This window comes from Thalia democratica, chromosome 4 (assembly GCF_965202585.1).
Source record: "Thalia democratica chromosome 4, ktThaDemo2.hap1.1, whole genome shotgun sequence".
Taxonomy (NCBI): Eukaryota; Metazoa; Chordata; class Thaliacea; order Salpida; family Salpidae; genus Thalia; species Thalia democratica.
In genome coordinates, this window is record NC_139168.1 from 35,103,444 (window position 1) to 35,120,541 (window position 17,098).

The following is a 17,098-nucleotide window of genomic DNA, read 5'->3' on the forward strand; positions in this document are numbered from 1 at the left end:
AAAAAAAAAAATAACATTAAGTTGGAATACACCTAGTTAGTTGTGACATTGGTATACATTTTAAACTTTTTTTTTAAGTTGAAAAGTAGATGCTATCCGAATATTTTTATACAAATAACTGTATTTTTTTAGTATACGTTGTTTAAACTACTAAAACACTTTGTAGAATTATAGCAGTTGTTCAAAAATATCAAAATTAATAAAAATCAATTTTTTTTTTGTGTGTTGTATTGAATGAATTTTAGTCGTGTATGAAAAGACATCTTAGTTTCATTGAACACCATACAAACTACTCAAGTATTTGATCAACTATTTTTTTATCATAAAAAAGCAGCGCACAATGTTTTTAAAACTTTTACGTAGTTTCAACAAGTTGCAAAATGGTGTTTTCAAAGTTCATGTATACTAGCAAACATGCCTTAGTACAACGAAGCTATCAGAATACGCTGAAGCAACTGCAATGTCAGGATAATCGTTACTGTCGTGGTGTAAGTTGCATACTAACATCTGACCAAAATATTGCAGACCAGATTGTACTTCTGATGATAAGATTTTCTGTAATTTTCTAAGTATTAGTTCAGACTTTTTAAAAACAGTAAAAAATGTATAAATTTTGTTTTTAGAGTTACTTGCATAACATTTAAATCTTTAAAGTGTTGACTTTTTTAGTTGTATTTGTTCTACTATTATGTTGTTTAAACCGAAATACTCATTTTACATTAAAAATTGTAAGTGTACCAACTTAAGTACAATTGATATCTAAAATACGTTTTGTGACTCAAAAAAAACATGAAAAAGGTTAGGAAGTACATACAGGCACAAAACTAATTGTTTTGATTGCTTCTGCAAATATATAGTCTTTAATTTATTCACAAATTATGCTTATTTCTTGCTTAAGGTCTGTTTTTAATCTCGAGAAAACTAAACGTTAAAGTTTAAAAAATATATATGATAAACCCAAACCTGACTGTATGTTGAACGAATACCGTCTTCACTTCCTAAATACACAAAAATTGCTCCCTGGCCAGCATTGGTGTAGGGCGCGCCTACAATCATGTCGTTGTACCCATCTTTGTTCATATCTCCAGAGAAACAAAAGGAGAAACCAAATCTTGCACCAGGATCGTTTGCTCCGACTAATTCAATTGGCTTGTAGGTATCCAAAGACTAAAAAAAACTATATTATACATTTATCTAAAACTAGTATTTATCTAAAGGTATTTCTCTAATACTGTTTGACTTATAAAATTACATGTTTATAATTACTTTCTCTTATTAAAGACTTAAAATACTTAATCTAAAAGATCTGAATGTCTAAAATGTAATATTTCAACTTTTTTAGCTTAACTTGGTCGATATGCAATACGTAACTATTGTTACAATTAGTTTCATACAATAGTCCTGTCAGTGACGACAAGTTAAATTTAACTCTGATTACGTAAACTCACCCAATAACATTTTAAACTAAAAACCACAACGAATGTACTAACTTTAAAAAAAAAATGTTGGCTGAACACGTAATCTTTGAAAAATTCATCAAGTCAACAAACATATCTTCTTTAAATGTAACGTTTTGATTTATTTAAACAAACTTAAACTTTTATTTACTAGTTTAAAGAGTTTATGCATGATGCTTGCTTATTGTTTAATTTTAGTTATTATTTAGTATATGTTTCTAGATTTTTTTGTAATCACTAGTTTAAAAAATAAAATTTGCTGCTATCAGTAATAAAATTGATTATAAAAACAACCAATTGCAAAAACACTGTAAGAGTATTATTATCTCAATTAAGTATAATGCATAGTTAAGCTGATAGATGTAAATTTAAATAAAGCTATTTAGATTAGTAGTTAAAACAAGTCTTTTTTAAGATGTATTCTAGAGACTTTTTTTAAGTTTTATTGTGGTCAAAAAAACATAAAAAGTAAAGATATATGGCAAACTCAATACAAAAACTGCCATTTCAAAACAAATTCTCCAGAAGTATGTTTAACTTTACAAACAAATTGATAAAAAATTAAAATTTATTTAGAAGTTTTAAAAATTTTTTATTCTACAGAAAAATCTTTAAACTTGGTGTAACTTTTATCGAGCAAAGCTTTAAGCTTTGTTTCATTTACCCAGTTGTCTTGAGTGTTGCCGCTATCATCGGCGATATAAACGTAAACCCTGCCTTCGTCTCCGTTCGGAATAGAACAGTAGAGAGGAGCTCCAACGACCAGATCGTCTCTTCCGTCGTTGTTGAGATCCACAGAAAGAAGGGTGTGTCCGAAGTAGGTGGCCGACTGCTTGTTTTCTGCTGGAAAGTCTATTCTTTTCTGGTTAGTTATAGTCGTTGTTCCGTCGTCTTGTAAAAACATAACTACCTGGGGTAACGTAGGTTTATTTGAGCTAAACTATCAAAAAAAAAATTTAACAAGCAAAACAAAGGAACAAAAATCATCCAAATCGTTGTTACATTCAGAAATTGCAACTCTAAAGTTTTTAACAGTCGCCATTTAATACTTTATGCAAATAAAAACCAATTAAAGTTTTTTTTTTTTAATATAAAATTTTCGTTCAAAAAGTTTAAAGTTTTATAATAGTTTGTAGAATTCATTACTTTTTCACAACAAAAAGAATAACAATCTTCTGTTTATACAATTATGTATTGTTTACCTACCACTTAAACTAACTATTAAAATTAAAGCAACTTACCGCTCCAAACAGCTCATACCTAGGTGCCCCAGTAGTAATCCATTTTTTTCCATCATTGTTGTAGTCCCCGGTTGTTACAGCGTAACCTAAAATAAATATCATTTGAAATCTTTTGAAAGTACAGTTGTTAAAAGCAGTCAAAGTATGAACCAAGGTAGGACTCGATACTTCTGTTAACTAATATTTGTTTTATGTCGTCATTGTCCACTACGTCTGCCTCTGATTGGCTGAAATTGTCGTATTTTAAAATCGTTCCCGTCCAATCATAAGCTCCAACTGCCCCGATTAACAACCTGCCAGTATCCTGAGGAAAATATTATACAAATATTATTATACATGATTAAAACTTCAAATAATAAATGAAACTTGTATAAATTTTAAATAATATTATTGTAACACAAGTTAAACAAAAGATTGTATTTCTTTAATAAGTATGTTATTTTTGTTAACCCACATAAGTAAACAGCAGTTAAACAGTTCGCCTTAAATTAATAAACTTAGGCTGGTAAAAATGTTCGAAATTTTTTTTTTTCTGTTTTAAAATGTATGAAGTGCTATATACAAACTACTTAAGTTAAAAATGTTCAGTAGTTTGTTATAAAAGTCTAATGTATATTGTTTATTACTAAAACATATAAACTTGTAAGAAATTGGATTCTACAACTATACTTTTACCCATTGTAGCTTTAGTCTAAAATTTATAATGAAAATATCAGATTTTTAGTTTTCATACAGAATACAACATATATACAGTCGTTAAGTCTGAAGTACAGTTATAGACAATATTAAGCAAAATATGTTACAACTTTATATACATTAATTTACAATTTTTTTTTTTTTTTTCAAAAGTTTTTACTATTTTTAATAAACAAGTCGTGCGATTGATATCATTTTAACTAAAAAGAACTTGCTAAACTGCTATTTTTCATTACGTTAAAAACACGCTATCGTTTAAAAGCTCTTATATAGAACTTGCTATGTTTATACAGCCTCGAATATTTAATGATACTTTTACAAAATTTTGTTGCAAGCTGTGTAGTATTAAGTTTAAATGACTTATGCTTTGTATAATACTATGTCATTTTGATTAAATTTTATATTGTAAATACTTTAACTTATTATTAAAAGCTTTTATGATATACATACAATACTTATAAACTTTAAAGTTTACATTACTTAGGTAATCAAAGAACTTTGCAGAACAAAGGAACATTGTTTCAAACTTTTTGTAGAGACTTAAGTTATAACTTTTGGTTTGTGATTTTTATGCTTAGTTAATTTACAAAAAAAACTTACGTAGTTTGCATTTGTATTTTATTTAAATTTTAAATTATTCAATTAAATTTTAAATTACTTGTATTATATATTATACCTTCACTTACAAAAAACAACTTGTACTAAAAAGCTCATTAATTAAAAAAATATACGCTTTTGTTTAAAAAAATTAAGCTCATCTTTTAATGAAATTAATAAAACCTAAGTTTTTGCTGTTTATCAAAAAAAAAAATTATTGCAACAAATAAATGTAAACAAGTAAAAAAATTGGCTTTATAACAGTGACGTTAAGTTAAGTAAGAAGTAATTTTATGACTAAAAGGTAGACGAAACTAATTATAAGTAAATTTGATGTTAATTTAGCTTATAAATTTTATTTTAACTAATAATTTAACAAAATAAAAAAGTTGACGTACTTTTCTACGTTTTTTAATTATTTATTTTTTAGCATTAAAATAATTTTTAATTTGGTTTGTTTAAAACAACTGTTTAAACAATATTAAAAAAGTTTTTAGTTATTAAATTTTAAATAATTTGCCACGTGACTTTACCAATATTGATAAGATAGAATATGTATACATACTAAAGAAAACACTTTGAAGTAAGTAAGAAATGTCCAAAAGATATAATAATATAACGGTATATTAACGAGATATTAAATATTGAACATACAAGGTCTTTAAAATTTTAATAAAAAAGTGTTACAACACTCGTCTGTTGCTTATTTAGTTTCTCTACTTATTTAGTTTCTCTATCCCTTTAAAAACAAAATTTCTACAAAAAAGTAACTAAATTATATTTAAACTAATGTTAATAATTAAACTTTAAAAAGTTAAAAACAGGCGGTTTAAAAGCTCAAAAAATTAAATTTTTAAGAATAATTGTACGTGATTTAGCGATTCAGTATAAAGACAACCAGTAAAAAACGTTGTTGTTAAACTAAACTCATCAATTTAATTCCACCAGAAAGCAAAACTAAAACATAAGAATGCAAAATGTTTATTCAAATAATTTCTTACACAAAAATATATCGATAAAAGTTTGTGCTTTAAATCTGTAGATAAGCATGAGAAAAGTTACAACTTTTTTCAATAGACAATAAAACTTCACAATGTATCAATATATTCAAAAAAAAAATAATAAAGTGTAATAAAATTAGAAGTTTATATAATATTCTGCAAATTTATACAAGACAAGTAAATTTAAATATATATTAAAGTTGGTAGTTTAAAACGTTTTTGATCTTATAAGTTTATAGAAAATAGTAAACTTATTTTATGTTATTATGATAGATCGTATACTAAACTTAAGAATTTAATTACATATACCTTAATTAAGCCACATAAATAAAGTATAGTCTGTTATGCTGGGGCAGAACTTATAAAAAATAAGTTAATGAAATCAATGTACTCATAAATAAAGCACTCAGGTGCATTCGCTACAAAAAATACAACGGGACTGCAAGAAATTTGAAAATAACAAAAAAATATCATATGTTGAAAATTTATTCAAATATGAGTTCAAACTTGTAAATAATTTTTTACCAGTAAGTTTTAAGCGTTACTTTAAAAATATTTAAAGTAAAAATCTATTCAACAAGGTCCTGAAAAACATTTTTTTTTTATTAAAAACATTTTTTTTTTAAATGGTTATAAACTTCTATCTTACCAAGGTAGTAAGCTTTAGACAAACCTACCTGTTAACTTAAAAAATCAAAGCCATCTTGGAAGGTTCCAGGTTTAATTAAAGGAGTATTTATATATTACATATAAGGATTACGATAAACTAAATAAATAGAGTTTACATAAGATGATCAAGAACTTTATTTATTTATTTATTTATTTATTTATAAACAGTAGATTAGTATTTACTTTTCATCTGAGTAGGTATTTATATTTTTTAAGTATAATTGGGTTTCAATAGCATTGGTCCTGTCTAGTTTATAGAAAGTTTTTGTATGTTTTTATTTTCTGTTTATAGTTTGTTAGTGTATTAGTAAACAATTCTATTTAATAGTCTACATATTATCTGTGTAAATAAGGTTATTTATTTCTATATTTTTTTTTGCCAGAAAAAAAAAGTTAGATATTCAAATCATAAGCTAAAATTACTGATAAAATCTCAAACTAGTAATAGATTGACTTATTTTATGACTATTATTGTTTTTACTTTATCTATTATTTTTTATTTTTTTTCAAAAAAACTTATTAAATATTATAAGTGTTTTTTTGTGATTGTTTACATTGTTTTTTTTTTAGTTAAACTCCTATACTTAGATATTTCTTGAAATTCGTAAAAACTGATAGTTTTAATTAAAATGATATATTTATTTTATACTTTTTAATTAGTTTAAGATAATTAATAATTTGTTTTTAATAGATATAGCTTTCTTTTGCTTTTTTTTTGTGTTGCAGTTTTTTCTTATTTTAAAATGTAATAATTCCATTTTATAGTTACTTATTTTAATAAGTTAAAATAAGTTTATAGTAAAACCAAATTCTTTAAAATAATGTTTAAATCTTTATTTTTTTTTTAATTTAATTTTTTATTTAGGTCATTAAAAAAGTTAACTTATTTGGTAAAATTTTTGATAAATTTTAAAGTTAAAAACATTTCAGATTAAAACTTTACAGTTTAACGTAGAATTCAATATATATTTTATGTCTGTACAAAATTATATACTATTATATGAAAATTAGTTTTGTTTTTTTACGATATTTTTGTTTAGAAAAACATTTAATGTTGTAAAGTTTAATAGTCTCATTTTCATAGAGTTTTTTTATTTAGAGTTTAAATTTTGACTGTAAATTTTTTTTTTTAATTTTTTGCACATTATAATTTTGATTAAAGCTGGGTATGCAACCCGAGAGGTCTTTTTGTGTATCCAGGTCCTTGAACCAAAAAAAAATTGAGAAATTTTTTGTTTTTGTCCACAAAACTCATTAAAATTAAAATAGCTTTGCTTGGTGGAAACTAGTTAGAGATCTTTACTTTTTTTTAATGAGAACAAACAGTATTAAGTTTTTCTAAGTTTATTATGCAAAAAAAAAGTTTTTCTTTATGAGATTATGGGTGTAATAAATAAATAGTTTTTATTCGAATTGAACCTACTTGCACAAGATTTTTTTAACTGAAAAAAAAACGTCACAAACCAGATATTTTTGTTTTTGGGCCGTACGTTGCCCACCCACAGGTTATAAACGATATGTAGAACAGTCTAAAAAGTACAAATATTTTAAAGACTAAACATGAAAAATTAAAGGAAGTGAAACATTTTTCTTTCAAAAAATAACCAGCACAACAATTTTTCTTTACTTAACGATTAATTTTCAAACAGTAAACGTAAATTAGTTCTATTATTTTTTTTCTAGTTTTCTTTAGCTTTAACTAAAACAGCTTTGTAAAACAGTTACTAATAAACAAAACCTCATTAGCATTAAGCTAAAGAAACAAACGTTAGCTGTTTTTACTTTAAGTGTCGTTCCCATAAACACGTTCTAGAAGTTTAGTTAATATTTCAAATTTATATATACAACGCTTTGGTATGCTTAGCTCATTTATAATATTTTTTGTTGTTTATAAGCAAATTAACATTACCATTTATAAAATTTACGCAGTTTAACTGATTTTACGTTTATAGTTTATAAATTACTTTAAGTAATTAAGACATGCATGAGTTAATTTTATTATCACTATAGTGGAAACAAACTTAATGTTTTGTTGTTAGATTTGTAACGACTTTGCGTTTAAATAAAAAAGGGCGCTAGAGAGTTTTCTAAAATTAGGGACTTTTTATCTCTTTGTTTACTTATCGAACTGCTTTAGCATGACGCGGCAGTCTAGTTTTTACCTTTGTACTGATAGTATATTGTTTGAAAAGATTGTGGTCGCCTCGTACTTCTTGTACGAAGGCGACTGTTTTTTATCTTAACTTGTAAATTGGAATAGCTTGTTTGTATATTTTGTTATCATGTATCGCAGTTTATATTCATTTCAATACAATTTGTGTTTCTAGACTCGATTTCTTATATACAATTAGTTAAGCATTCTAACAATCTAACTATTTAATTAAACTAAGCTTTAAAGATAGTCTAAGTTTAGTTCGCAATTCATTAAGTCGACTTAGCTAAATAACTTAGCTAAGTCATATCTAAACATTTAAATAACATCACCGATAAATACTTATAACGCGCACGGAGTCAGATAATAACCAGCATCGCGCGTATAAGTAATTCGGGATAGTTAAATGGTGAACCCTAGTTGTGTAACACGTACCTTATTTAAGTCCGTAACTTCTTTTTATTTTCCACTTTTCGTGGTGGTGACCCAAAATTAGTTTAAAACTTTATTAAGACTTTAAACAAAATCTACTAGTATCATGGATACACTTTATTTTAGGCTTAGCAGATGCCAACTTTATAGGGACTTGAAGGAATTTAAACAAGACAAATATAAAACATTAATAACAGAGTTTTCCTCGTCTGATTCACTCGAACCAAATCTTTACAAGAATTACGCGAATTAGAAGCCGAAAGAGCCGAACTCGATAGAAGTGAGGCTGCTAGAGAATCAAAACGCAATCGCGCTGTCGCCATACCAAATTATGACGTCACCAGTACTTCGTCAAGTAATGCAACAAAAATATCTATTAAGAACCAAAGTTCTGAGCAACCACGGCCAGAATCACCAAGGCCAGAGTCAACGACCAAAGCCAAAGATCAGAGCCATGCCAACCAGCACCAGAACGGGCAGTCCCAACGGTCAAGGCAACCGCAGCCAGAATCGACAGGGCCAGAGTCAACAGTCAGAGCCACAGCAGCCAGTACCTCCACGACCGCCAGCAACGATCAGAGCCATCATAGCCAATACCACATCAGGACCCCAACAACCTGGGCAACCGCAGCCAGAGCCAGAACAGTTAAGGCCAACGGCCGATATAGAGGCTTACAAAGAGCCGTCTCCACCCGTGAGAACACAAGCATTACTTGCACCATCAGATAAGGATGCAGAAACAGAGCCAATCATAAAAGGAAGCACAGCAGCGACGAAACAAAACAACAAAACTAAAAAAAATGTTAAAACTAATCGCGAATTCTTAACAAAAAAACACATTTCTTACTCTAAACGCAAAACGATTGCGAATAACAAATAACCTTTAGAAATTAGCTTACAGCAAATTTCTAAAACAAACCACGAATTAGTTTAGTTTATATTTCACAAATGGCGTCTTAAAACCAAAATATCTTTGAACAAAATTGAAGCACGCATTTTTTAAAAATAATCGCGAATTATTTTGGTTCATTTTTCACCGATGGCGTTTTGAACATATCAAAATCACATACTTGTCAGAAACCGTTGCAAAACTTTGAGTTTTTGTTCAGGCGCTATTTTTCACCGCTGGAAAATTAAACTAAGATGTTATTGAAACTTGACGGTTAATTAACTTTTACAGCAAAACTTTAAAACCACCAAAAGAGTAATGAACTTTTAAACGCAAAGTTAAGGCCACCAAATAGTAATTTATTTTATTTAATTATGGCAGACAACTAGTCTAAGAAGCTTTCTGAACAAAGCTTAGGACGAAATCGAGTCATAAGAAATTGAAGGAGTATTTTTAAAGTTTATTCTTTAACTTAAAATTTTATTTTGAGCTCTTACTAATATAAAAAATTGCCTTAATTTGTTAAGCTTTATTTCAATTTTTTTAACAACAACTTATGTTCAAACTTGAACTATAAATCTACAGTTAAACTATAGTAACCTTAGTGATTGATGTTAAGAAGGTTTATTGCCTTGTTTTTTGTTGTTATACACTTCAGCTTACTTATAAAAACACAATTTTAATAAGGTCATTTGAGCTATTAAATATCTTATTCAACATTTAAACGCTAACAACAACTTTGTTTTTAACTTTCTTAGAATATTAAAGTTTTATAAATTAGTATAAAGTTCAAGAGCTATATATTTTTACGAAAACAAGTTTAAGCTTTTGAAATGAATATAATTGTTTGTTTTGTCAACTAACTCATGTTGAATGTGAAATGTTTTTAATATACTAAAAGTTTATATAACGAATAATTTGTTTAAACTGAAGCTATAAATTTTTTTAAAGTTTCTTATAAACATACTTAAAAGTACTTGAAAATACTTGAAATAGTATTTTCTTTATATTTTTGCTTAAACTTTTTTTTGAACTTCGCACGAAAACGGCTCGAGAAATCGAAAGTCGTCAACAAGTCGGCGAAGGTGACAAAGAGATCTGATCCACCATCAACAAAGCGACCGAGTGGAGTACAGATGAGGAGACCGTGAATGCACGAATAGCGTCTACGGGAAACAATGACTCGCGAGCACTACTAGCGAATAAAATTCTAAAAATTCTTTCAGTTTTTTTCATTTTTGTAAATTGTTAAAACTTTTTAATTCTGTGCGTCATTTACGAAATTTAAAGCATTTACAAATATAATTATTGGATTTTCATAGTGGATTTTAAAGTTTTTTTTTAACTTAACCTTTTTTAACATCTTAAAGTTAAAATTTTTAAAAACGGAAACCAAGTTGGAACATCAAATTGGTTTCCGTAGGACAAGAAATGTAACGACTTTGCGTTTAAATAAAAAAGGGCGCTAGAGAGTTTTCTAAAATTAGGGACTTTTTATCTCTTTGTTTACTTATCGAACTGCTTTAGCATGACGCGGCAGTCTAGTTTTTACCTTTGTACTGATAGTATATTGTTTGAAAAGATTGTGGTCGCCTCGTACTTCTTGTACGAAGGCGACTGTTTTTTATATTAACTTGTAAATTGGAATAGCTTGTTTGTATATTTTGTTATCATGTATCGCAGTTTATATTCATTTCAATACAATTTGTGTTTCTAGACTCGATTTCTTATATACAATTAGTTAAGCATTCTAACAATCTAACTATTTAATTAAACTAAGCTTTAAAGATAGTCTAAGTTTAGTTCGCAATTCATTAAGTCGACTTAGCTAAATAACTTAGCTAAGTCATATCTAAACACTTAAATAACATCGCCGATAAATACTTATAACGCGCACGGAGTCAGATAATAACCAGCAATGCGCGTATAAATAACACTATAAGTAATTCGGGATAGTTAAAGATTTAAATAATTTTTTTATAAAATTTTTTATTAAAAAAATCACAAATCTTACACAAAATTTATTTATAAAAGAATGTTTCACTTAAAAAAAAATTATTTTTTTTAAAATATTCTTAAAAAACACATTATAATTTTAAGGTGAGCAAGTAAGTATATAATTAATACTAATTTACAAATAAAACTTTACATAATTAGTTTAGATTAAAACTGAAAACGACTAATTATTGCAATGAACTGTTATAATTTGTTTCAAATGTTGTTGAAAACAAATTAAACAATTTGTACTGGTTTACCTAGAAAAGATGTTTAAATTGGTATGGATGTTTTTATTTACATTTAGCTTTATTTAGTATGTAGAACTTTGATGTCTTTTTTATGTGTTTTTATAGTACGCGCATTTATTTAAAAAATTTTTGTACATTATTTTAAACTGCGTTAATTAAAAGTTTTATAAAAGAGTTGATTATTTTAACAAACAAAATTCTTAAGATATAACAGTTTACAAATATCAGAAACTAGTTAGTATATGTTAAAAGTTTATAAAAACAAAATATTGTTTTTTTGTTAAGACTAAAACTTTAATGTTACTGTTTTTTATTGTTTAAATATATTATATCTTTGTTAAGTAAGGATATTGTTTGTTTTTATAATCAATTCTATTACAAATTTTAACTCACGCAGTTTAGAACAAAATAGATTCTGACCTTTTAATTTTAATAAATTTAAGTTATAGACGGTTATTAGAAACGATAAATAATCTATGCTCAAATGTTTTTGATACTGGTGTATAGAGAGACCTTTCTGTAATCTAGCTACACTACAAGTTCTACTTTATTACATATAGTTTACTTTTCGTTTGCAAACTTTTACTACATTTCATTTTTAATATATTATATCATTAATTATGATTAAAAACTTTACTTCAGGTTTAAAACTAACTTTGTTTTTTTAACAACTAAAAATAAACAAACAAATTACAGTTATGAAAAGTTTAAGGGGTCTGGTCATAAAGATTAAAACAAAATTGTATTTATTTTAGTCAACTACACGAATATAGTATTAGTAATGAATTATCGAGGTTTTTATCTAAGATCATTATTTTTGTAAATTACAAAAGCGTTTAGATAGCTAATGTTTGAAAGTTTTCAGGAGTTACTAGTTTGTAAAATATTTTCTTAAGTTGTAAAAAAAATAGTAATATTAAAAGTAATAGTTATAATGTTACCTGTAGCATGTATTTATGAAATAATGAAAGTTTTAACTTACAGTTTCGGACCAATATGTTTAGAATACAAAGAAACGAATCACAAGAAAGGTCACAGCCTATCTTAGCAAGTTCTGAGTACTCAACATTGATAGCGTTTATCGCAACTGTAACAGTGTCTTGGTTTTGCTACAAGCTGACTATTACAAAACAAACATGGTTGCCTCCAAGTTGGACACAATCAAGATCATATACTAGATGGTTGTTGGCGGCAAATTGCGTTTTGTTAGACATTTCTTGTTTCTTTCTTATGCTAATGGCCATAACTGAGTTTTCAGAAGAAGGAAGTTCGAAAGATCTCAAGTGTAACATATTCAATATTCTGTCTTTAATACCAAGTTGGTTTGCTAAGCTCGCATCCTTGGTTTTTGAGTGGATACTTATTCGCAGTTTGTTCTGCAGCAAGTTTGGATTATACCTGGACAGTAGTTTTTTCCAGACGCTTAGATACCTTTACTTACATTTGGAGTCGTTTGCTTGGAAAGTCAAGTTTAAAGATTCGGTGAACAACGTGTTAAAAGCTAGTTCAACAAAATGCTACTTGTACAAACCAACTCAAGTGGACATAAGTGTCATTACTAACTACACTTATATATTATCTTCGAGTTTAATGGTGTACATGTTCTTGTATATGCTTGTTACTACGCATAAACTAGGGTTGAAATTTGAAAAAAGGTTAAAAATGAAGAAATCGCTCAGAGACTTTCAATTTAGATGTCTGCATTTATTTTTACTAGTACTTGCGAACAAAACGAGCAACTTTTTGTGTTACCTAGTGTGGGACTATGTGCTGAAAACTGATTTCGTAACTTTCAAGTCAATAGTCGACGGGCTGGCATGCTGTTTTAACGTCTTTAGTGCTTCATTGTTTGTCTATGTTCAAAGAAGAAAACAGTTATAAAATTAAAAAGAAGTGTGAAATTATTCAATTAATATTTGTTAATATTCTCTTTTTACAAAACCGCCAATTAGTTTTGTAAAAAAAATGAAACAAAAAAAATATCTGTAGTCTGAAAATTTTGTCTAAAATTGCACTGTACAGCAAAAATTATTTAGCGGTATGAAAGTAAATGTGAAGTGATAAGAATACTACTTTAAAACAAACTGTTTTTGTTGTTTTAATTGTTTAGTTGTTGTAGTATCAAGCTTCTAGTATATTTAATGGTATGAAAAGATGAAACACTCAACTAAAAACTTAAGTTTAAAAAATCTAAAACAAATGAAAACTACGACTCTTAAGAAAAACATGTTAAAAAAAAGCTTAGTATACATTCAAACATTCAAACGTGTGAAAAGCTTTTGTAATCTACTTATATTAAGCTTTAACGATAAAAAAATTATAAAAAAGATTTTAGGCATATTTTGAAACGTTAAAAAATACTACTGGTTTTTTAAAATAAAACTTAACTTTTGATGTATTTTGATTTAGTTTATACTATGATTTAGTTTAACTTCGCTGTTTTTACTATTTCAATACTTAAAAAACTTTGTTTTCTATATTTTGTTCATTATGTTTTTATGAACTGTAGTTAATTTTTATTAAGTTACTTAGAAAAGATAAATGTTTTTATTAATTACATTTAGTATATATTTCTTAATTTGATTTTTCTAAGATTTTAGAACTGTGAGTAATATAAAACTTACATATAATTTTTAGTTGCTGTCTAAATTTTTAAATTACAAGTTATTTAATTTGTATTTTTTTAGTATGAACACGGTTTTATTATGTATTAATGAAAACTATTAGAGTTAAAAGTATAATTAAAAGCAAAGTATACTTAGGACTGTTTTAAATTACACCAAGTTTTATATTTTAACAATTATATCAATTAACCAAACTTGCTAAGTCAGCTTTAAACGTAAGTAAAAAAAACTGATTGTGTAGTTGTATGTTAGAGATATCTTGAGTGAACCTTATTTTAGCCTGATTTTTATTTGTAGTTTATCATGTAACATATTAGATTAAAAAATAAAGTATTTGAAAAATGGCTATAAAGAGTTTCTATAGTAATACATAAAAGTTATCAAACTATAATAGCAAATAATCAAATAACTGCTCAAAAAAATATATTCTAAAAACAACATTTTAAAATTCTTATAAAATTTTGCAGTAATGGAACACTTAAAACATAAGAGATAATAACAAAGCCTGTTTTGATATCTATAAACACAAAATTAATTAATTAATAATAATATTGTTAATTAATAATAAATTCCTTATTCGTAATATAATAGAGCACCTATGACATTTACATGTTAGAAAAAAAAAGAATTAAAATGTAAAACTTTTATATATAATAAAATACATTTAAGATAAAAGCGAGTTAAAGTTAAATTTAAAAATTGTCTTCGAAAAACCCTGAACAGAACATAAAATTTAAAATTTATTAAATATATAATAATTTAAAGCTAGTATATTTTGAGTAAAGTTAGTTTTAAGCCTTAAGACGAACATTTATACAGTTTCCATACATTTAACATTTTTTAATCTTTGACCTACAAAAAAGTTAAATTTTATTGACAACTATCCAGAGTACCTGAGTAGTTATTACATAAACAACCATTTAATTATTACTAAAGCTTCAGGAAGTAATGGAAGGTTTAATAGGTCATGCTAGAGTTATTCGCTTTCAGTTCAACTATGTAAAAATTAAATGAACAAAACATTTTTGGCATGAAATTTCATATAGAAATAGTCAGTTTCATTTTTGTTACTCTGATAAAAGCATCAAGTAAGTAGTTTGTTTTTACTAAAACAATTTCAAAGACTTTTGGTGAATATTTAAAGCTTGTTTAGCTTTAAATTAATTAAAAAATTGTAATTATTTAAAAGTGAACATTGTAAAAAGATTAAAAATTTAGCAGCTTATTTTCAACCCGTTATTACAAATTAATTTAAAAACTAGTTTAATAAAAGCATATTATTGATTTAAAAGCGACCAAACTTTATTGTTAAAAGATATCTTCGAATAATAGTAGCTATATTAGATATTACACACCATCATAAACTGTTTTTAATTAGTTTATTAGTATCAGCATAAAATAGTTTGAAACTAGAAAAAAAAAAAAAATATTTAACTTAAACAAACTAAAAAAACTATAAAATTACAACATTCATTATAGAAATAAAATATAAAAGCAACCTGATTACTGCTAAAAAAATTATTTGTTGCTTCTTTAAAAACTAAAAAAAAAACTTTAAGGTTTATTTATTTTTATTTTCAGCAAAAAACATTTTTTTTCAAATGGCTATCATTTCGGTTTATTACAATTTTTTTCGATAATTTTTTCATCATTATTATAATTAGAAAGATAAAGTTAACTTTTAACTGATTATTATTTTGAAAAATTATAGTAAGTCTATTGTTATCTAACGTATCAGTTTTCACTAAAAAACTTTTTTTTTTTGTGCTATTATTTTTTTATATTAATAAGCGTTCTGTTGTTATGTATATCACTTAATGTAAGATATCTCACATCAAGACTTAAAATTTTTTAGTAAAAGTTAAATATAAATTACAAAATTGTGCAGAAGTTTATGATCTTTGTTTAAGAAGTTGTAACTTTTACATCCGTCTTCTGTTCTATTGTAAAAAAATAGTTAAGTATAGTCTTGTTTATTTAACAATTTAAGTATAAAGTTTTATTTATTTATATGTATCAATTTTTTTGAAATCATTAAGTATATATATTTGTTTTTAGATTGTAAACAATGTTAGGACAAAATGAATAAAAAATAAATAAAAGTATGAAGTATATTTTAAAATCTTTAACTTTGATGTCTTAAATTATTTTTTCTCATTATAAGTTGCTTTTTAAATTGAAAAAGGAATGATAGAAAAACTTTTAAGGTAAATTTTCAAAGTTAGTTAGGTATTTAAATTTTTAAGAGCTGTTAAGTGTTGTAAGTTGTAAAATAAATTAAATCAATTGTTTTTTCTATACTTTTAAAAACAACTTCTCATAACATGTTATTAAGTTGAAACATTAAAACGTCCCAAGTTAAAAAATCGAGTAGTTAAATACATCTTTTGAAAACATTTGTCTACTCTAATGTAGTTTAGTACAAATGTTAAATGTTTGTAGTACGTAAACCTTATACATTATATAGAAGGTCAAGTATGCTTTGGAAACTTCATTCCCTCCGGTAATCAGTTCGGGGGGCACTGTTCTTATCCGCTGGGTGGCAGTGAGGCGGGGGCGGGAGTTTACATTCCCTCGTTCGAGTATTGCTGCAGGAGGCCTGGAGCGGCGGGATGGGGATTCCAGTACCAGTGTAATGTGAGTTTGCGAGGTGTTACATAAGAAACATAATATTTATAAAGTATATTAGAACTTAATAAAGCATTTTGAAAAATTAACACAAAAAAAGCAAGGCATATTTGCTAAATATTGTCGTTGACGATTCGATACCTTGATAACATAAAAAGGTTTTATCTAGTATTTATTATATTGGTAACTAAAATTATCAAAACATGTGTAAAAGAAAACATTTGTTTAGTATACAATGTAAAATTGTAACTATCAAAGTCATAGTTTAAAATATTTTTTTTACTTTTTCATGTTTATGAGTGCAACCACCTAAACTTTCAGCCGTGTCAAGTGATCAGGGGCTCGTTGAGTTCCTGGTCCTCGTGGACGGCCTGTTCAAAAACGTGCGGGGCGGGCAAGCAGTCGCGAAGGAGGGTGTGCAGCAGCGGGGTGTGCGTGGGCGTGACCGGCAACGACATGTTCCAGT

General features: G+C 26.5%; 1 protein-coding gene across 1 annotated transcript; it reads right to left on the bottom strand.

The window, feature by feature from the left end:
• Positions 1-405: 405 nt before the first annotated feature.
• On the bottom strand, positions 406-3,377 carry LOC145833305 (integrin alpha-4-like). The gene is made up of 6 exons (XM_082940490.1): positions 3,339-3,377; positions 2,849-3,002; positions 2,699-2,784; positions 2,122-2,367; positions 964-1,167; positions 406-555 (listed from the first exon to the last, which is right to left on the bottom strand). The coding sequence occupies exons 1-6, from the start codon at positions 3,375-3,377 to the stop codon at positions 406-408; spliced, it is 879 nt and encodes a 292-aa protein (XP_082796616.1).
• Between the last annotated feature and the right edge of the window lie 13,721 nt (positions 3,378-17,098).

What these genes read in the sequence shown, in the direction of transcription:
- LOC145833305 (XM_082940490.1), bottom strand. Translation starts at nt 3,377, where the DNA reads ATGGGTAAAAGTATAGTTGTAGAATCCAATTTCTTACAA. An exon ending in TAGAATCCAATTTCTTACAA is followed by an intron (nt 3,003 to 3,338) that starts GTTTATATGTTT and finishes TATTTTCCTCAG; the next exon opens with GATACTGGCAGGTTGTTAAT. An exon ending in TTCGTTCAACATACAGTCAG is followed by an intron (nt 556 to 963) that starts GTTTGGGTTTAT and finishes AGAAAATTACAG; the next exon opens with AAAATCTTATCATCAGAAGT.